This window comes from Pelodiscus sinensis, chromosome 5 (assembly GCF_052426305.1).
Source record: "Pelodiscus sinensis isolate ZL-2025 chromosome 5, ASM5242630v1, whole genome shotgun sequence".
In the NCBI taxonomy this organism is placed as follows: Eukaryota; Metazoa; Chordata; order Testudines; family Trionychidae; genus Pelodiscus; species Pelodiscus sinensis.
This window is the reverse complement of record NC_143056.1, coordinates 113736527-113759210: the sequence shown is the minus strand read 5'-3', so window position 1 is coordinate 113759210 and position 22684 is coordinate 113736527. Positions and strand designations below refer to the sequence as shown.

The 22684-nt window shown below is 41.3% G+C and overlaps 1 protein-coding gene across 2 annotated transcripts in view; it reads left to right on the top strand.

Moving 5' to 3' along the window:
* The window catches only part of SERGEF (secretion regulating guanine nucleotide exchange factor), a 266942-nt gene extending 250186 nt beyond the window's left edge, over nucleotides 1-16756 (top strand). For both annotated transcript variants that reach the window (XM_075928093.2, XM_075928091.2), the window contains one exon: nucleotides 16372-16756. In XM_075928093.2, the coding sequence (XP_075784208.2) occupies nucleotides 16372-16488 (117 nt within the window). In that variant the 3' untranslated portion in view covers nucleotides 16489-16756. The remainder of the gene's footprint in view (nucleotides 1-16371) is intronic.
* The last annotated feature ends 5928 nt before the right edge of the window (nucleotides 16757-22684 follow it).

The following is a 22684-nucleotide window of genomic DNA, read 5'->3' as shown; positions in this document are numbered from 1 at the left end:
GGTGCTTACAACACTCCTGTTAATGAATCCCTGAATTATGTTTGCTTTTTATGCAGCAGAGTGACACTGTTGACTCATAGTTAGCTTATGGTCCTCTATCACCCCCAGATCCCTTTCTGTAATACTCTTTCCTAGGCAATGATTTCCCATTCTGTAAGTGTGCAAACTGATTGTTCCTTCCTAAGTGGAAAACTTTGCACTTAGAATCATAGAATAATAGGACTGGAAGGGACCTCAAGAGGTCATCGAGTCCAGCCCCCCGCCCTCAAGGCAGGACCAAGCTCCGTCTACACCATCCCTGACAGATGTCTATCTAACCTGTTCTTAAATATCTCCAGAGAGGGAGATTCCACCACCTCCCTTGGCAATTTATTCCAATATTTGACCACCCTGACAGTTAGGAATTTTTTCCTAATGTCCAATCTAAACCTCCCCTGCTGCACTTTAAGCCCATTACTCCTTGTCCTGTCCTCAGAAACCAAGAGGAACAAATTTTCTCCTTCCTCCTTGTGACACCCTTTTAGATATTTGAAAACTGCTATCATGTCCCCCCTTAATCTTCTTTTTTCCAAACTAAACAAGCCCAGTTCATGAAGCCTAGCTTCATAGGTCATGTTCTCTAAACCTTTAATCATTCTTGTCGCTCTTCTCTGTACCCTTTCCAATTTCTCCACATCTTTCTTGAAATGTGGCGCCCAGAACTGGACACAGTACTCCAGCTGAGGCCTAACTAGTGCAGAGTAGAGCGGCAGAATGACTTCACGAGTTTTGCTTACAACACACCTGTTGATACAACCTAGAATCATATTTGCTTTTTTTGCAACAGCATCACACTGTTGACTCATATTCAACTTATGGTCCACTATGACCCCTAGATCCCTTTCCGCCATGCTCCTTCCTAGACAGTCACTTCCCATCTTGTATGTATGGAACTGATTATTCCTTCCTAAGTGGAGCACTTTGCATTTCTCTTTATTAAACCTCATCCTGTTTACCTCTGACCATTTCTCTAACTTGCTAAGGTCATTTTGAATTATGTCCCTATCCTCCAAAGAAGTTGCAACCCCACCCAGTTTGGTATCATCTGCAAACTTAATAAGCGTACTCTCTATCCCAATATCTACATCATTGATGAAGATATTGAACAGTACGGGTCCCAAAACAGACCCTTGCGGAACTCCACTTGTTATCCCTTTCCAGCAGGATTTAGAACCGTTAACAACAACTCTCTGACTACGGATATCCAGCCAATTATGCACCCACCTTATCGTGGCCCTATCTAAGTTATATTTGCCTAGTTTATCAATAAGAATATCATGCGAGACCGTATCAAATGCCTTACTAAAGTCTAGGTATATGACATCCACCGCTTCTCCCTTATCCACAAGGCTCGTTATCCTATCAAAGAAAGCTATCAGATTAGTTTGGCATGACTTGTTCTTCACAAACCCATGCTGGCTATTCCCTATCACTTTATTACCTTCCAAGTGTTTGCATACGATTTCCTTAATTACCTGCTCCATTATCTTCCTTGGGACAGACGTTAAACTGACCGGTCTGTAGTTTCCTGGGTTGTTCTTATTCCCCTTTTTATAGATGGGCACAATATTTGCCCTTTTCCAGTCTTCTGGAATCTCCCCTGTCTGCCATGATTTTTCAAAAATCATAGCTAAAGGCTCAGATACCTCCTCTATCAGCTCCTTGAGTATCCTGGGATACATTTCATCAGGACCTGGTGACTTGCTGGACCTGGTGACACTTGTCCTTATTGAATTTCATCCTATTTACCTCACTTATTCTGACACTAATTGATTTGATAAACAAAGCTGCAAATTGTTTTTAATTATGAAAAATATTTGATGGGAAGAGTCTAGGATCTCAGGCAGATATGTTTATCTTTGGGTGGTGGTGAGGGGGTTTGCCAGGTATTTCTATATGTATTCTAGCCAATTGCTTTCCTCCCTGAGATTCTATGGAAGATTAAGTAGAACAATGAGAAGTTTCTATTTGTGGACTCAATCTGGGTTCTTACGTCTGCCATGCTGACATTCTGAACCTGACTCTGAGTCCTGTAGTCCTTCTGCCCAATCTACATTCTCTCCTGTCTCAGAGCAAAGGCCAGATAGACTCCCCAGTCTGAGGTCCCTGTGTCTGATGTATGGATGCTGGCCAAATGAACATTTTGGATTGTGATTACTCGGTGAAAGTCCAGGAGAATCAGCAGCTGAAGAAAATCTTTCACCAAAAGTCACAGCTACATTCAATGAAGGTGGTGTCTCTATTTTTGCTTTCAGTCTGCAGTGATGGCACTCTTAGGGTATGTCTACACTACCCTCCTAATTCGAAATAGGAGGGTAATGTAGTCATACCGCAATTGCAAATGAAGCCCGGGATTTGAATTTCCCGGGCTTCATTTGCATAAAGCCGGCCGACGCCATTTTTAAATGCCGGCAGTTCGAACCCCGTGCCGCGTGGCTACACGCGGCATGGAGTAGCTAGTTCGGATTAGGCTTCCTAATCCGAACTAGCTGTACTCCTCATTCCACGAGGAGTACAGCTAGTTCAGATTAGGAAGCCTAATCCGAACTAGCTACTCCGTGCCGCGTGTAGCCGCGCGGCACGGGGTTCGAACTGCCGGCATTTAAAAATGGCGCTGGACGGCTTTATGCAAATGAAGCCCGGGAAATTCAAATCCCGGGCTTCATTTGCAATTGCGGTATGCCTACATTACCCTCCTATTTCGAATTAGGAGGATAGTGTAGACATACCCTTACAGAGGCTAACGTCATGTGTTCCCACTGATTAGGGAGCTGCTTCTGTCCTATGATTTAAGTTTGTGGTGCTCACTAAATTGGCATAAACTGAGGGACATCATCACAATAGAATATCACCATCTCTTATAAAGAGATTTGTTTTCCCATTGGTGATTGCATCAATTGGAATAGCACCTGAGATCCAGAAATACATGGATCACCAACTGTGCATGGTTTCCCAAATCCTTATTGATGGCTCACTCTGCATTTCACCTCAATTAGTCAGTAAATCTGTCAGCATTTCTGCAAGTGGCACTCGTTACTAGGGGAGTTGAGGCAGGTAGAGTGGGATAAGTGATGGTACATTCCTTTGATGAACATAGAAAACAGAATGTAGTAATAATCTCATGTAAATCTCCTACGGAAGGACCCCAAACCATTTAATAGGGACTTTGGGACCAGATTCTGCCTTTAAACTATATTGGTGGAAGCTGAATAGGAACTGTGCAAGAGGTGGAGTATCTGGAAAAATTCTGGCCAGGTCTCTTCTTGAGAGAGTAAACTGGTTCAGCACCTCCCTTGCACGTCTATTGCCAAGTTTAACTACTCCTTCTAGTGAGAGAGCTTTTCCTAGCATCTAATTTAAAATGCCCTTTTATTGTCTGTTATATAAATGTTTCTGACTACGTATTAATTACTTTAATTTCCCTAACACTATTAAAATATTTGTTATCACTTTAGAACTACATCTAAAAATATTGGTAGGGACTTTTTTTATGCACATGAGTAATTCAGATCTGCCTGTCTGTAAATTTTTTAGGAAAGAAGAAAGACACTGGGCTTCTCCTTTGCAAGCCATGCGTGGTGCACTGCTTAGCATCATCTGCTTGTCTGGACAATATGGCTAAAGTCACTAATCATTTTAAAGCCTACAGAAAACAGGAAGAAAAAGGACATTTTGGATTCTCCATCACAATAGTTCCTGATTGAAAACTCTCTTCCAGTCAGAGAAGCCAGGTAGTCACTGAAGCTACATAGTAAAGACTAAGGCTTGTGCAGACAGTGGTGGGTTTTTGCTTTACAAGGATTTGTTGTGGTCTCAGATGTATTTTTCTGTGTATAAATCCATCCTTATGGTTTTGCACTACCACAGTTTCACTTTGGATTCTCAGAGTCATTCTCTGTTAAGAGCACCACGTTTCACCTAGCTTCATAGTGAAGCCGAAAACTTGACATGACTTGGCTGCTATCCCCTACACCAGCTTAGGTTCACTAGAGGTGGTCCTGTTAAACAATCTTCTTAATGGAGTTGGCCTAACTTTTGGCTCCTAAATCTGGGAAGTTTTAAATGCTTCCATTTTTTGTTGTTGCTAATATTCCATGCAGTTCTATCCAAAGCATTCTTTCTCTTGCTCTTGTTTTCCTTTTTGTACTTGATGCTTATCGATTGATGAAAACATGATCTACGATAGGCACTGGAGTGCTGGTCTTAGGCAGCAGCATTGTTACTGTGGACCAGTGGTGATATTTCATATGTTGTTTGCTTTTTACTAACTGTACGGGTGCTTATATTGCCCTATCACTATAATATCTGAGTATTAATACATTTATCCTACTCTCATTCCTGGGGGCACTCACAGCCTTGCCAGGAAGGGGCGGGGCGATCGGTGGAAGGGGGCAGAGCTTGGACTAGCCTTCTCCTTGCCAGCCCTTCAGCGCTACCAGGGCTCTAGCAACGATTTAAAGGGCCTGAAACTCCTGCCACCACTGATTCTCCTGTAGTGGTGACCGGGAGCCCCAGGCCTTTCTGAATTCCAGTTCCCAGGGCAGTTTTCCCCTTTGCACCCTCTGTTGGCTGGCTTGCTCCCTCCTGTGAGATAGGAAAGTGTTATTATCCCTATTTTTAAGACTGAGAATTTTAAGTGGCTTGCCCAGTGTCACATAAGGTCACTTGGCCAAGGCAGCCTTTTTCTGCAGTTGCGAAGCTGAGTCTATATCTAGCATAGACAGGTCTTATGCTAAATCTTAGATGGCTACAGTATTTGGTGAAACTTTGGATGGAGTCAATACTGCAGCTCCTATCACTTTTAGAACAAAAGGCTGCTTAAAAATCAGTTCTCTTCAACCTAGAGTGTCAGACCTGGTGTCTGGAAAGAAGAAGATGACATTTACAAATAGATGACAATAAACATTTTTGAATGAGACATTACAAGTCTGAGGCCTGGCTTATTATGCAGAGTAGACATACCCTGGGATTTAGAGTCCCTAACTAGCTTGGCGTTGAACTGCAGCTATTTTTTAACTGTTGTGAGGCAGCCTTCATCTGAAATGCTGGCTGTGTGAAAATCATATCAGTATCAATGGGAAATGTGGAAGCTCACCCAGCATTTCCCTACTTAGTTCTTGACTTTGGATTTCCATCGCTTCATCAAGTGACCGCTGGAGTTCACCTCAGGTTACTTGTGAGGCATTGCAACAATCCCTCATTTATTTAATATCAGTGAGCAATTGTTTCAGACATCACTCAACAGTCACATGCAATCATATCTCCCGTTCTTACAGGCATCCCAAAACTCAGCTACAGATTCACCATAATGCAACCTTGCATCTGATAATGTAAAAGAAGAAAAGAACAAATGGAATCCATGTAAAATCCAAAGCTATCCTATAAATATTTTTCATGTAGATTTAAGATGCAAAATTTCATCATCTCAGAAAAAGAAACAAGAGTTACCTAGGATTTTATATGCTCTTCATTAGAAAAGAATATTTTTCTTTTTTTAAAAAAACACAATGACTCATTGTTATTCAAATCATCCTTCAGGGGAAGCAACACAGTACTGGCCAGGAGAATTTTTATCTGGTTGTGACTGTATAAATAACTTTATTTACTGTTTTACTGAAAGTAGTTTTATTGTTAACTGTCAGAGGTTGATACGGTCTTGTACAGAACTGGGCACATTGTCAGTACCTAAAAATAATAACTGCACATTCATAAATAGACCAATGTACAATACCAAAAAAATACTGTTAAAACAGTTGTTCCTTGCCAAACCATCCCTTCTCTGGACTTTCATTCAGGAGAAGAGAAATCATGAAAGTTCATATGAAACTTTGTTTATGGATCTTGACCAATGAAGCAGAAAAGAAACACAGTTGCAGTAGCAATGACTACACTTGTAATATATGCTGTGTGTAATGCCAAGTATACACTGTCTGTACTCAACAGGTAATGATAATGCGGTTTGAAAGATTGTCTGGCTATTTATGGTGCACGTATCACCTTGGTATCTGATGCCTTACCTCAGGGCTACTCAACATGTGGCCTGCGAGCCCATTTGTTTGCGGCCCATGATGCAGTTTGGGGGGTTTACGCAGGGCTCAATACACAGCCTGCGGGTGGGATCCGTTGAACATGGCCTCCACTGGGAACATGCTCCACAATGGCTAGGCGACTCCCAGGTGGGGTGAGCATTTAAGAGATGCAAGCGGACGGGCTGGCTGGAACAGATTGGTACATACAGGGTGTCAGCTTTTTCTAGCCCCCAGGGAGGAGGTACTGGGAGTGCCGGAGCATTGTGAGAATTGTATTCATGCCCCTCAGTGTGAAAGAAGCTATTTGCATATATTTGCCTATATATTCAACCTCACTTAAGTTGCGGCCATCTGCATATGCTGTGAGTATCATTGCAGCCCCCGGGGCTTCCAGAGTTGAGTAGCCCTGCCTTACCTGATTGTCCACAGTAGATGGCATCAAATTCAAGGTGCCCCTTCAGAATCTGGATACAGTGTCCTGAATTCTAATTATGTAAAAATTCTCCATTGCCTGCACCCAGTTCATTTTGATTTGACAGTACTTTATTGCTGTGGTGCAAATGATTGCACACAAAGTGTGGGGCAATGAAGAATTAATATCCTCTGACCTGTGTTCTATGTGGATGCCCTTCTACAGCTTGCTTGCCCATGTCACTCTTGTGGGAGCACAGTGAGAGGACTCCCTCATAGGATCTTACTGAAAGGTGTTTTATGTCTTTTGTGAAAGAGCTAGCTTCCAGTAACGTTACTCACATGGAACAGCATCTTACTTTGCAAGCAGTCCTGTTGATTGCAGTGGGATTATATAAGTACCGTCCCACTAAGTGTAAGTAAGAATGACTGAGCCAAGACAATGTTTCTTAGTGAAAAGATTCTATTATTTCCATATATTGCACCAATCAAACAAAATGGAAAGCTGGCATGTTTAACATTTTTAAGAGGACTTGTTGGGTTTGGGGCTGGAATGTAACTTTTAATTCATGTTAAGAGTGTCACTTTTTGCTAGGTCAGATATCTCAATGGATCTTCATTTCTGAGTCATGTTGAGAATCTTGAGATGACTCTGTCCAGTAGATAATTTCTCGGTTACATTTTGCCTTCTATTTCACAGAGCATAATTTAAAGATTCCTCCTCCTCTTGCAGATGTGGGAAAGAAGCACTTTTTAATGAGTAATCCTCTCTACACTGCAGCTGTTGTTTCATGTGTAATATAACCCCCATATTATGTCAGTTCAGCAAATCGGTGCTTTCTCTGCACAAAGTCTTGGGCTTATGTCAGTCTCTGCATTGACTCATCTTTTCTAGCTAGGGGTGAATTAAAATGTACTTTCAGAGATACCAGGAGGGAAGCTTACACAGCACCTTTTCAGTTCCGTCTAGCCTTAGCAAGGTCTGTTTACGTTTGCTTTAAAAAAAAAAAAGCAAATCTAAACCATGAACCATCAGCATCACCTATAAGATCGTATAAAGCTCCCATTCTAACTATGACATTAAGGTAATATGCAGCTTCCATTAGGAAAATGTTATTTTAGGGGATCTTAATGTATATCTGGTTTTGAAAGTGCCTGGGAATATACAGAGCTATGGATTGAAAAACAGTTCAGTTCTGTGGGCTTTCTTTCAATCTTCGTGATCGTTTCTACAATGTAAATACATTAATAAGAAATAAAAATAACCCTATATAAACCATACCAAACCATCAACCTAAATTAAGGATGTTTCATGCATTAAGCATTCTCTAAGTATGCAGTGGCCATGCTCCTGTTGGTTTGGGAGTGTCCTGTGAGAATGGTAAAAAGTCTCTGTTGCCAGTTATTAGCAAGTGATAATGCTTGTGGAGAGTACAATATGTGGTTATACGCAACAGAGAACTTATTTTTAGACACTGTTGTCTTCATCTGTTGGCTCTCTGGTATCCACCACTGTGTCCCTGTTCTCCCAGATACTATTCCTCTCTCTATCCATAGCTGCATTTAGGACTCCTTTTTATGAACGGTATACAGAGCCATGCCTTTTATTCCACCCTATTCTCAGATTTTTGTTACTTCCCATGCAATACTATATGTGTAGTTCTGTGATTCTACATTGGATGACCCTTTCTTCCCACTTGCTGCCTTTTTTCACCTTTCAAAGTGGACACACAGATTTCAGGTGCAGTGCTCAGGTCCTACAATGATGATGAGGGTGATCTCAGGGCTTAGAGATACACCATGTCCTCCTTGCTTCCATTTCTCACCCTGGCTGCACTGGATGAACATTTGCTATAATGAACAAGTTTTCTGAATTAAATTTATTTCTAATTATTTTTCTATGCTTACCCTTTTTGCACAACCCCCAAACACTGTTGTGCACACACACACACATAATTGTAGGCATAATACTGTGTTTTCTCTCTCCATTTGTGACATATATAGTGAAAGTTACAGATTATTTATTTAATGGAAGTGTCCAGAGTCCCTGACCAAGATTTAAGGCCTTATTGTGCATTGCACTATACACATATGGAGGGACAGCCCTAATCCACAACAGAGAGAGCTAAGATTGTGAAACTGTTGCTCACACTCTCCATTTTAAAATGAAATGTGTAGAGTATTTGATCAACAGAAGAACATAATTCCTCAACACTTAAGTATTTTTATTATCATTAGCTTGCCCCATCCTGCTTCCCTATATGAAGAGCCTTGAAATAAAAAGCAGTTTTCTTTAGCACTTGTGAGCATTATGAAAGAAAGGCAAAATGAATATCCCACAAACAAAAATGGTGATTTAGACTTCATGAGAGAATATATGACTCTGCTTGACACACTGGTGAAAACCACTGGTGGTGGAAATAACCTCCAGGTGTGACCGATGGGAGCTCACAGCTTTATAGTCCATCTCTCTGTGGAATCATCAAATGAGGTAGAACATTGTTCAGTTTAGCCTTGTAAGATTAGACAATGAATCAAAGTTAAAGTAAAGGGCGTTCTACCACCTTGAAAGATCCCAACAACCTAGTGTAGTATGGGGTAGCAGAGGCATCAGGTGAACTACAGAACAATCTGAGGGAAAAGATTCTCATGTTGGATAAAATATCAGCAGTTTCTCAATAAGCAAGCACCATCACTACTTCATTGTTATCAAGTGCAGAATCCTAAAGTTTTAGTTAAATCTCCCTGTGTTTTAAAGATGCCACGATGTAGAGCATTCAGAAGTAATAACAAGTCTGATAAAACTTTTCAGTGAGTAGATGAAAGTTTAGAAGTAGAAGGTGGTTGAGGTAACAGCTTTCAGTGGATCAGCTTCTGTTGGTGAAAGAGTTAAGCTTTCAAGCTACATAAAGTTCTTCTTCAAGGCTGGGAAAGGTACTTCACCCAAGTTGTGTCTCTAATATCCTGGGACCAACATGGCACTATAACACTATTACAAATAACTGAAAGATTGCCAGGAAGATGTAGTTGTCATAATTTCTGATAACTGTAGTTGGTGAAAGCTTTAGACATAGTGCCATATAAAAAGTCAGGTCAACAACTGTTATTTTTCTCTCACACTAATATAAATCATGAGTGAGTCAGTCCACTGAAGTCAGCTGAGTCCCACTGATGAAAAATCATTGCACTAAAAGAATGCCCAATATGTATCCGGGAGGAACTACTGGTCCACATCAACTAACGTGATGATGGATTATGAACAGAAATTGGGTTTCAAGTCAGCTTGTCTTCAACATCTTAGCTGTGTACTCTAGGCAATAAAAGGAATATTTTTTCCTTCCTCAAATATTGTGGTTTAGATTAGGAAATGCACCAACTTTAGCCCTCTTCAAAGATCATTATACTCTTTGTGCAGTCTGATAAAAGTCCTCAAGAGAATAATGGTCCTGAACTCTTTGAGTAGCAATTAACAAGGAGGTTTGCAGGAAAGCAAGGTAACTCTTTACTAGAAAGTGTGGGTGTAAATTCAGTTTTATAATTCTTAACAAAAGTGGCATTATGTAATTAGTTTAATCATCATCTACTTCCATTGGTAGCCTGCAATATCTTTAAATTCAGCTTTTTCTTGTTCCCTTTTCCTCTGTTAATGCTATTTATGGCATTGTCTTGAGTGAGAGCTATACGCTGTGCAGGGTCCATTTATTGAATGTTAACTTGTTAAAATTTGCATCAATTTCCTTGTGTTTTCTCTTCAATAACAGATCATTCATTTTAATTTTGTTCCTCAGGTTCAAAACATGACACTCATTTCCTCTAATAACTGAACAGTCACTCCCATCATTAAAAGTAGTTAGTGAACACATCTCAAATGCAGTAAAATGGGGTTATCTTGTTGGACTCTATATTGGAAAATCTGGTTTATTAGACTTCATCTTTAAAAATCTAACTGGCACCTTGGCAAATTTATAAATTGACCAGCTTGCATACTTACACAGTGCTGCAAGTAACTATGTTAACCCTCCAAGTTTAATACATACGTTGGTTGTAGGCATTATTTTCTGATTACCTAGAATAGTCTGTTGAATTACCTGTGGTATGCATGTGATTAAAGCAGACCGATTCAATGGCACTTAGATTGGGCTTTAGACCTAAGTGATGTATACTTGCATTGGGGAAACTTGGTTGCCATTTGGCATTTCACAGTATTTTGGATTTTACAGACAAAGTCTGGTTTGTCACACTGGTGGATCTCTGAAGTATGAACTAGAGTTTCTCTGGGTTTACACCGAATTTGTTTTGTTAAATCTCCTGGTTTTATTTTGGATTTCAGTATTTACACTTTACAGGGGGAAAAGGGCAGCAGCCGTAATAAAATGCCTTTGTGACAAGGTTACATCATTTAACCCATGGACCTAACAAACAAATTTCACCTTTCCATTTTATAAGAGAATATGTTGCAATGCTTGTTTTAAATTCAGTTAGAAACAATTTGTAGCTGTATTAATACACATCACTTGTAATGGTGTTTCATCCCAGAGAGATCTGGCACACAGCCTTGTTGTTGGTTGTCATGTTCATAAAAATTGGATTTCTGCCTGAAAGCACATTGAACTGTGGTGGTTGCTTCAGAATTTTATCAGTGATCACCTTGGAATAGGCGTGATCAAAAGGGAAGGGGAAAAAATACCACAAAAGGGAATCAAAGCAAGACTCGATCCTTCATCCACTCTTCTCCTTCAAATGCCCTTTCTCTAGGGGTACGTCTAAACTACATGCCTCCGTCGACGGAGGCATGTAGATTAGACAGATCGGCAGAGGGAAATGAAGCCGCGATTAAAATAATCGCGGCTTCATTTAAATTTAAATGGCTGCCCCGCTCTGCCGATCAGCTGTTTGTCGGCAGATCGGGGCAGTCTGGACGCGCCGCGTCGACAAAGAAGCCTTTCTTGATCGGCACAGGTAAACCTGGTTTCACGAGGCATACCTGTGCCAATCAAGAAAGGCTTCTTTGTTGACACGGTGCATCCAGACTGCCCTGATCTGCCGACAAACAGCTGATCGGCAGAGCAGGGCAGCCATTTAAATTTAAATGAAGCTGCGATTATTTTAATCGCGGCTTCATTTCCCTCTGCCGATCTGTCTAATCTACATGCCTCCGTCAATGGAGACATGTAGTTTAGACGTACCCTAGGTGACTTCATCAGCTCATATCCCTTGTTTGCATTACAGACATTATAGTGGCATAACTGTGAGCACTGTAACTATGTTGCCCTAAATTTTAAGTGAAGACCCCATTGTTTCAACTTGTATTTCTACGAGTCCCAAACCTATTGTCTCCGTTGCATCCACGCCTGGAGTTTGGCCTGCTACTCTGTTGATTTCGCCTACAAGTCTTTCCATTAGCAACTTAATATTTTGAAAGCTCTTTTTCTTGCCTCCACACTGCCCTCTTCATCACTTTAGAAAACACCACCATATTCCTTGTCATACCAACACAAATCCTGGGCATTGTATGTGTCTCCACAATCTCTCTCTAGATTGTGACCAAAACCTGCCATGTTTTTGTTCTGAATGTTTCTGAGATACAGTCCTTTCATTACATCCACACCAGCCAAGACTTTGAACAGGCTCTCATCACCCCCTCTCTTGATTCCTGCAGTCCCCTCTTCCTTGGCTTTCTTGACATTGTTTCCTTCCCTCAAATCCATTCTGAAAACTTCTGCTGAGATCAGCTTCCTGGTCCGTCACTTTGGCCAGGTCACCATTCCCTCTCTTCGTAACACTGGCAGACAAGGTGCAAGCAGACGCCAAACCCCCAGGCCTCAAAAATGCTAACATATGCATAGCTGGAAACCAGTCTTGCTTACCTATATGCTAGCATTATCAAAATAAATATTAGATGTTTAATTGATAAGAATGTGTTTAATGTGTAAACTTTATAAAATGCTTGTAAGGATGCTGCATGCAATGATCTCATTTATAACCTTTATAGCTTGTGGTATAAAGTTATATACTGTTTTCATTGGCGAGTTACACGATTACAGAGGTTTACAAACAGGAAAAGGAAGTATTAATGAATGCAAAAGGCTTCTCTTGCACACAAGGTGGCTCACAGAAGGCCAGTAAAGGATCTGCCGACAAAGGGTTCTGGGGTCGGCAGATCCCCGTCTAGACTGCTGCGCTGTGCCGACAAACAGCTGATCGGCACAGCGCAGTGGCCATTTTGATTTAAATGACGTGACGATTATTTCATTTCCCTTTGTCGTCCTGCCTCATCTACATGGCTCCGTCAACAGAGCCATGTAGTCTAGACACATCCTTAGTTAATTTATTACAGGTTTGGCTACAAGGACGTCTTTGGTGTGAAATGTAAAGTACAAATTGACCTAGGCTAAGAGACTGGACTTTTGGGACTGGGACCAACCTTGAATATTTTGTGATCTTTGGTGTAAGTGACCATTTATCACTAAGTTCAGCCTGCCTGTGATGCCAGGAGTTCATATTTGTTACTGGATTGGTGAAATCTAATTATAGAATGTTCCACCAGTTTGGGGGGGTCTGCCCTGCTTTTCGGGCAGTCTGGCTTGAAATTGGCACTTGAGGTTTTGAACTAGACAGTGTGACACTGTTCTTTGAATTCCACTAGTAGCTCTCCCTTCTCCATCAAATCAAACACAGGTTTCTGTTTTTTGCCTTTACAGTCATTCACAGATTAGCGCCTCCCTGCTTATCTGCTCAAGTACTTTATTTTTACCAGATTATATTGTCTTTTTTGAATCCACTTCTGTAAACTTGGGGCATACTGTAGTAATGTACAGAAATCTGTTGTGTGAAAAATCCTTTTAGTCACTCTTTCTTTGCTCATATAAACAAAGACTGTAACTGGTATGTCATCAGGCATTCTTTAGTTTTAGGGAGATGCTTTTATCTGCAGTTTTCCAGGCTCTGTGGCATTTTTTAAAGATATGTAGTTAGACATTGTTACTAGTCCAAGTAAATCATGTACTGCTCTGATTCTTGTTTCAATTTTTTTCAATATTTGCTGTAGTAGCAATTCCATCCAGCACTTTAATTATTCCAGATGACTCAGAATGTGCTGGTCTCAGCTCATTTGGTTTTGACAGAGCTGAATCAAAATGCTCCAACCAAATAAAATAGTAATCACCATGGAAACATATCAGCCGATTGCATTTGTGTGTTGGACTAATCCCTTATGTTTTGATGCCACAAAGCTCGTAGCTACAAAGAAAAGGATGTGGTAAGAGTAGATGTTACAGAAAAATATAAAATTACCAAAATTCTATTCCCTATTAACGTGACTAAATGTTTTTTCTACTGTAGCTCTAAAAGGAAGGTCCTATATCTCAGATACTGTGATTTGTTCATTATTAGTAAATGCTGACTTTTTAATAGTGACCATTCTGCTTTCAAGACATTCACAGAAATGGTCCTGATAAGCAATGCTATAAATATATTTTACATTTCTTCTGTACAATCATACATAGGGTATATACCCCTCATGAACAATAAACCAACTGCTTTTAAATCTTACTATAAAATGACAAGATACCATAACTAAGGGGTTCTCAACCTGGGCATCACCACTTGTTGTGGGATCGTGACCTCCCAGCACCTTGTATTTTACTTCCGTGGCTATAGATTCTTGCTAGATAGAAAAGTGATCTGAGAATGGTAAAGGGGGTTAAAATATGGGAAGGGGTGAGAAGTACTGCCATACTTGTATGCTGAGAATTAGTTACCCATGCTGGTATTTAACATGCCCAGAAAATGCTCCAATATTCAGTGAGATCAGAAAGATCTTTTATTGGGGGAAGTTAGGGATGAGGTGTGGGTGAAGGGTAGGATAAAACTGGTAATTCAAAAAGCATTTTTCTTACATCTTTCCATAATACCTTCAAAGAACCTGCCAAGAAAGGAACGAGTGTGTTGATTTAAATTCAAAGTGAAATGAATCTACTTGTTACTGTCTCTGTAGAGTCTTAAAATTAATAGATTTTCATTGGTTAAATTTTTAAAAAACACGATTCATAAATGTGTTATCCTCTGGTCGACATGTCTGGAATGAAGATTATTATTTTTCAGGTGGCAAATACTTGTTTTAATTAAAGTTGTTACATATTTCCTTTGAATTGGAGGTAATCATGAAAGATGATTGCAACCTTTTCCATACTATAATCCTTATGTTACAACAAAAGACTCCTTCCTCCCCCACAACATAGCTAGGAAGAAAACCCTAAAACTTGGTTGTGAGACTTCCCAGGATTCCAAACTCATTACTTAAGGTAGGTAGCAGGGTCCAGCCAGGATTTGAGTGTTTTTCGAAGGCAGACAGGTGGTATTATCTCCATTTCACAGCTGGGATAGCTGAGGAACAGACATGTTTAAGTAACCTTTGGTGGTTCAGAGGTTGAGTTAGATATAGAGAATCATCTACCAATTCAGAGGTTCATTCAAACTATCCATTTTGCTTGAGTCTGAAAAACTAGACTGGGAAATGAGACCAGCCTTTTTCTTAGGATTTCCAGTCCTGACTGGAACAGCCATTGTCTCTGTTGTTGATTACTTTCTGTTTCGGTACTGAATGGGATCAACAAATGAAAAAATGTCTCTGAATTTTCCTCACTTTAAAAAAGTGCTGTTCTAAACATAGGTGGCATTTTACTGGGGAACAGTTTTTATGTGTAACCCATCTTGCCCATCACTGCTCTGGGTTTAGAATTATGATTTAATACTGCATGGCTAGTTAAGTAGGTGTCAGTTATTACATAATAATTAACTACCAGTTGAAGCTGATGTTTAGTATCCTTGCTATTTTATTAGTCATCTTTTTTAATATGCTAAACAGGATTAATCTACCCTATGAGCCAATGGTGTCTGGTTTTCAGTGTTGCTAAGGGTAACCCTTGCCTAGAAGCAGCTCTCGGCATGTCCGAATTGATGTTTGAATTACTCGCTGTTTTATAGAAGTATGTAACTGTGTTGAAGAGAGGCTGAATTAGACAAGACAAAAAAAAAAAAAACCACAGATTTAATCCTGGCCCAGTGTTGTACATCTGTTAATATTTTTAGTATTCCCATGCAGCACAGCAGGTACTGCATGTAAATGTATGGGCTCTGACCATGCACGTGTGGTGGAGCTCAAGATATACATGCAGCATTGGGGAGCTACTGTGCTGTGTCAGAAGATGAGTGATTCTTCTTAGTTATCTCATGTACAGGTTACCAGGAAACCAATCTGTAGAATACAGTGTAATTTTGTGATTAATAAGATCTGGCTTTGCTCACATTTTAATTAAAAAAAATTATGGAAGAGGAGGAAAATTGTAACACTCAGAGTAACAGCTTTCCATAGTTTGAGTAGATTAGGAGCTCAAAGGAAAAGGGTTATCTGGCCAACATCAAGAATAGTCTCTTCCTGAATTTGGAAGATATTACATTATCTCAGGACTGTGACCTTTACTGCATTTTTTGGTTTTGTGTTTTCCTTTTGACTAGAATTATACCTGATACCATTAGCAGACTATTACATCCAAAAGAGCCAGTTGCAACAGGCACCTAATTACATTGCAACTGTGGGTTTCTGTTTGATCACACGAACTCAAAAAAGCATTCTGGCACACAAAAGCACATCATGGATGGAACATGCACCACTGCTCAGAGTAAAAGAGTTTTTCCTTTTGCACTAACCATTTACTGACCAAGATTTCTGTGAAGTGATTTGAGGCACTGTATTAACACTTTAATCTTGATTTGGGATAGAAAAAATGAGTTAAAAAGTATATAACAATAGAAAATAATGAAAACAGTTTTGGTTTTTTACCTTGGTTTGTGACAAATATTCTCACTGAAACTTTTATTCCTTCTCTTCTAGGTGGTTCCTGTTTCTCCTGGGGATGGAATGAACATGGGATGTGTGGTGATGGCACAGAAGAAAATGTTTATGCCCCAAAGCCAATCACAGCTCTTGGTTCTGCAAAACCATTCTTAATTGGGTGTGGGGCAGGTCACTCTATGGTTCTATATCAGACTCCAGGTTAGACCTTACACACTGGAAAGCATAGCCATGTGGATTTGGACATCTGTGTATAGGGCTTTTCAGAAGTGTTGTGAGAGAATTAAAACTGGCATACCAGCCTAATGGTACAGAAGAAAATAAGGGTAAAAATTTCTTTTGTTCTAACCCAGACTTTAAAAAAAAAAAAGAGCTAATGTGCTGAGAAATCTGTTTAATAAAGATAAATATATTATTGGAAATTATTTCATGGGTTACTTTCATAGGCGATGACGTTGTCCGTGAGTAAAACGAATAAACGTTTTTCTGTGACATAAATGAAACAAAATTTTTTTCTCCAACATTTATGGTTACAAATACAAAGTTCTTTTGGACAGTTTTAGCCGTTGACAACAGATTTATGGCTTTTGCAGAAAAAGTATTGTGCTCTGATGTCAGGGTGAGTTTCGGTGGTGTCCGAAGAAGTAATGTGAGACTATGAGCACACATGGGGATTGTTTTGTTGTTTTTTAGGTGGCAAGGAGCACTTTCAACTTCCATTGACTGTTATTGGAATTGTGGATGCCTGCCTATGACTTTGGAAATCAAGCTGTACTGCTTGAATTTTTGAAGCAGAATTTTTGAAGCTGAATTTTTGAATATGTTATTAAAGAAAGCCTTGGTTCCAAGCGTGAGGTAGGTCTAAGTTAGAAAGCTGTTGGAAAAAAGAAGGGAGAGTGCTCTGATCCGAACACTTGACTACATCTATAACTTTATTATAATAGTGTGGTTATAATTGAATTGCCTTCTTCAGTAGAAACCCCAGTTATTTTGAATTTATAATACAGTAGTGCTTAGCCACCCAGTTCCTACAGATGAACCGTCCCCTGAAGCTCAAACTAAGGCTGAACTATTTGAGGTTGGCAAAATCTGGCAATGTTCTTTGGTTTTTTAATGTCAAAGCCCCTCCATCTTTCCTGTGGGTCAGTAAGCATGAGATCCAGGCCACAGCCTTGGAAACTAGGGATCTTAGATACTGTGTAATTGAATAGTCATGTGATCGCATGAACTCTTAGTGGTTACACAACTATTCAATAGTTAACATGGCCAGGGTTGGCAGCCAGTGCACTCCTGTCCCAGCTGCCGTCTCCACTCCCAAGATGTCCCCTGCTATCCCGTCCTCCTGCCGCTCAATCAGAGGCAGCAGCATGAGTGGCAGGCAGGCAGGACCCATTTGTCAGGGGAGCCAGTTTTAAAACCAGTTCCCCATGCAGACCGGCTGCCTGCATCCCCACCCTGCTACCTCTAATACAGAGGCAGCAGTGTTGGGGGGCAGCAGTTCCTGTCCATGGGGGGCTCCGAGCTCCCCATGGCCAGAGGCTGATCCACAGCAGCAGCCCCTGTCTGTGGAGAGCTCAGACTCCCTGTGAACAGGGACTGCTGCCACGGACCAGCATCTGTCCTCAGCAGGCCAAGGCTTGCCATGGACAGAGGCTGCTCTGTGGTAGGTGGAGCAGCCTCTGTCTGCAGGGCGCTTGGTCCCCCCATGAACAGGGGCTGCTGCCGCTGTCCATAGTGAGCCTGAGCTGCTATGGACAGAGGTAGTTTCATGGCAGCTTCCCTTATCTCCCCTTCCCCCCATCCCCCCGATAGAGGCAGCAGCGATAGGGAGGGGCACAGGCAGCACCGTGGAGCTGGTGCTGGGGGGAACTGGCTTTTAAGGTGGTTCCCCCCAGCATCAGCTCCTGCCTGCCCCACCTTGCTGCTTCTGTAGGAGTCAGTGGGCGGGGGGCAGGCAGGTCCACACAGCCAGCATGTGTGGGGAGCCTGCTTGAGAGCTAGCTCCCCATGTGTGTGGGTTCTAGCCTGCCCCCCTTACCCTCTGTGCTGTTGCCTCTCTATTACAGGCAGCAGCGCCGGGGTGGAGGAGGCAGGTGGATCTGGTGCTCCTGGGGAGCCTGCTTAAAGCCAGCTCCTCTTGGGCACCAGCTCCCACTCTCCTCCCCTCCTCCCCCCACCCCCCTGCTGCCTCTGATACAGAGGCAGGAGGTGGGGGGATGTAGTTGACAGGATTAACAGATAAGCCTAGGTTTATCGGTTAATCGTGTAATCAACTACACGTTGACATCCCTTTCGGAAGCTATACTCTCAGTAGTTTCCATTAGGTTTTGGAAGGGATCCTGTTTCAGGGTACAAACCAACCTCTTCTTAATAGGGCTAAGAAGAAACTCTCAAGGGGAAAAGTTATCCACGTATAACTGCTTGCTGGAGGTTTTGCAGCATCTTCCTTTTAAGCAGCTGGGTGCTGGCCACTGTCAGACAGAGTCCTGGATTTGTTGGACCACTGGTCCAATGCAGCTTAGCAACTTCTATGTTTGCAATGCTCCTGAAAACAGGGAGTTCTCTTGTGAAATTTTGAGAGAGCTGATGAAATTTTCAGTCTAAGACGCACAACAAAATAGATCCTGGTTAAATATAGCTTAGCTGTGAATATGCTTCCTAGTTCAACTAAATCTCTGATCCCTTGAAAGTTTAGAACTTGACCAAAGCAACTTGTTCTAGGCTAGTGCTTGATATGCAAAGTTTATGCCTAGTAATGATTTTCATGGGGTGAAGTGGAGGAGAAAGAATTTCGTTTTAAAAACCTCCAGCTGTTTGTGTTGAGCAGAATTGAAAAAGCTAATTTATTGAACTCTTTTGCACTTAAATACAGCTAGGAATATTAAATTGGATGTTTACCTCCCACAGTAGTTAAATTTACTGTGGTATTTGAGGTATTTCACATTCTAAGTATAGGGAATACCACTGTGTGGTAAGTATTCATTGTAAACGATGCCCACTGTTTCATTTTTAAAAGCAAGTTTACCAGGGAATGAGGTTATCGGTCTAATTGCCTTATTGAACCAGAAAACATATTTTAAATAGATTATTAGGAAATTGCACAGGAAAACATTCTACTGATAGATCAGTTCAGTCCAGTCATGAAAGAACTGATAATATGTATGGACTGTCCTTGTAATGGGAAACTTTTCAACCAAGTGGTTCTAATTGAATTGCCTTCTTCAGTAGAAACAAGAGAAGCTCCAAAAAGAGGACACATATTTACAAATTTTGGTCACCATGTTTAATGTACTACTGGAGGAGGGCTCCGCAGCCAGCAAGTTCCAGTCTTGACCCAGATGTTTTGAATATTAACATAATCCGGAATCTTTAAATTATGTTGTAGTATGCTAATATTTTATTGTAGCTTTGTCTTAATGAAAAGTTTCTTTAAAAAATAGTAGCCAGAGTTCAGGTATTAGTTTTCAGATATTTTTGGGGAATGGGTTTTTTTTTGTTTTGTTTTTGTCTTTTTGCATTTTCATAATCTAGCTGTTTATTTTAGAAATGTGCATCTGTCTGTTTGTCTGTGAATCAGTTTTTTCAAGAACACCTCCTAAATAATAAGAGCTAGGACAAGCACATTTGGTGGGCCGCAGCTTCTTTTCCTAACTTAAAGCAAGGTCAGGGTTTGGTGGTGCCAAGAAAATGGGATCTGTTTTGGGATTGTTTTCCATAACATAGAAAGGGAGGGGGCTGATCAGAGGGATATTGATACTGCAGAGTGACCACGGAGAGCAGCCGCACCACCAAGAGATTGGCCAGCTGGGGCTAGGGCTTGCCATGTTTTTCACCACTGGATCGGATAAGTGACCCTCCTGCCTCACGCTCCTTCCCCCCTCCCATGGCCATAGCACCAGAGTCTGAGGGGGCAGAGCCTTCTGAACTGGGAGATGGCAAGGAGGGAGAAAAGCCCCACCAGGCTTGGAGAGGGAAGGGAGAAATATGCATGACTGGAATATTGGTATAGAAGGGTACAACTTGCTCATGAAGGACAGGCAGGGGAGAAATAGGAGGAGGTGTATTAAAAATGTGTACACTGGGCCTGACGTTGAGATAAGAGACACTAGTTGAAAGTCTCTGAGTTCAGATAAAAGAGGTGAAAAAACCAACAGTGATGTCATGGTAGGGGGTCTACTGAAGACCACCTAAATAGGAAGAATAGATGGATGAGGTGGTTGTGGTCTTTTAAAACAACTAACCAAAGCACAGGACTTGATGGCGATGGGGGACTTAAATCTGTTGGGAAAATACTATAGCAGGACACAGATTTTCCATCAAGTTCTTGAAATACATAGGAAACTTTTTTTTTTATAAAGAAAACTTACAGGGGAGAGGCTGGAAAACAGCATAATAAAGGTAAGGAATTTCAAGAAGGCAGACTTGAGCAAACGCAGGGAGTTGGCAGGTAAGATCTCACAGGAAGGCAGTCTAAAGGAAAAAAAGTTCAAGAGAGTTAGCAATTTTCCAAAGGGACATTATTAAGGGCAAAAGAACAAGCCATCTCACTGAACAGGAAAAATAGGAAGTATGACAAGAGACCACTCTAGCTTCAGTAGGAGATATTCAATGATCTGTAGAGCTCTGCAAATCCACGGGTATCCACAGTTCATTTGTGCAGATATGGATACAGATGCAGAAATAAATTTTCTATGTAGAACCCTTCTATTTTGAAGATATCTGCTTTGTATCCAAGGGTATCTGCATCTGCAGATGTTATTGCAGATATTTGCAGCTCTTTTTTGCAGATACAGATGTGAATGTGGATACCACTTTTTTATCCGCGCAGGATTCTAATGATCTGAAACTCAGAGTTCTACAAAAAGTGGAAACTAGATCAAATTACAAAAGATGAATATAAAAACAAATGCCACAAGTATGTAGGAACAAAATTAGCAAGAAGACATTCTACAAATGCATTAGAAGCAAGAGGAAGATCAAGAACAGGGGGTGCCCATTACTCAGTGTTGGGGAGGGGAGATAACACAAAAATGCATAAATGGAAGAAGTGCTAAATGAATTTTTTGTTTTTGTTTTCACCACAAAGGTGATTGCACATCTAACATAGTGAATGCCAGTGAAAATGAGATATAATCAGAGTCTACAAATGGGAAATAAGTTAATAAATCACTTAGGCAAGTTAGTTATCTTCAAGTCACCTGACCTCATGAAATAAATCATAAAAAAAATGGTTATATTTGTAACTATTGTTCTTTGAGATGTGTTGCTCATATCTATTCTAACTGAGGTGTGTGCGCGCAGCATGCATGGCTGCCAGAAAGTTTTTACCCCAGCTGTTCCCAATTGGGTCAGCTGTGAAGCCCTCTGGTGGTGTGACCCTGCCAACGCAACAGCCCCTCAGTTTCTTCTTGCCGGCTACTCCAACAATGGGGAAGGAGGGTGCTTATGAAATAGACGTGAGTAACACGGTTGCAAAGGTGAATAACCATTTTTTCTTCTTTGAGTGCTTGCTCATATGTATTCCAATCGAGGTGATTCACAAGCTTTACGGGGGAGGGGGGGATGTCAAAGTCAGTGCTGACTCGTGTACTGTGGCCTCAAAGGCCACATCACATCTGGATTGCTGCATAATAGTGTAGTGTGATGTGACGGTATGGACCGAGGACCACATCACAGCTCTGCAGGTTTCCTTGAGGGGAACATTGGCCAAAAAAGCAGCTGAGGAGACCTGCGCCTGTGTGGACGTAACTTACAGACCTTTGTTCAGTCAGCCAGTGCCACCAATAGCACTGAGGAATTTTGAAAGGGCTTAGTCGTATCAATGTAAAATGTAAGAGCTCGTCTGACATCCAGGGACTGCAGCTGCCGCTCCCACAGGTTTTGGTGAGGTTTGGGATGGAAAACCACTGGAAAATGTCCTGGCTTTCAGAAGTAAAGCTAGCTGAGGATGAAGCTGAACCTTGTCCTTATGGAACACAGTATACACAGAGTCCAACATGGAGGGGTGGAATTCTAACACCCATCTGGAGGAGGTAATGGCGATAGGAAAAGCCATCTTCCATGAAAGATAGAGTAATGAACAAGTTGCTACAGGCTCATAGGGAGAGCCTGTGAGTGCCAAGTGGACTAGGTTTAGATCCCAAGCAGTGACCGGGTGCCGGACCGGTGGATGGAGCCAATCCATACCCTTGAGGAAGTGCCCGACCAGCGGGCTTGAGAAGATGGGAGTGACCGACCTCTCCTGGGTGAAGAGCCAAAATAGCTATCAGGTGAGCCTTCTATGAGGAGGTAGCCAGGCCTTGGTGTTTCAAGGAGACCAGGATCCCTGAGGATTGTAGGCTGATAAGGACAC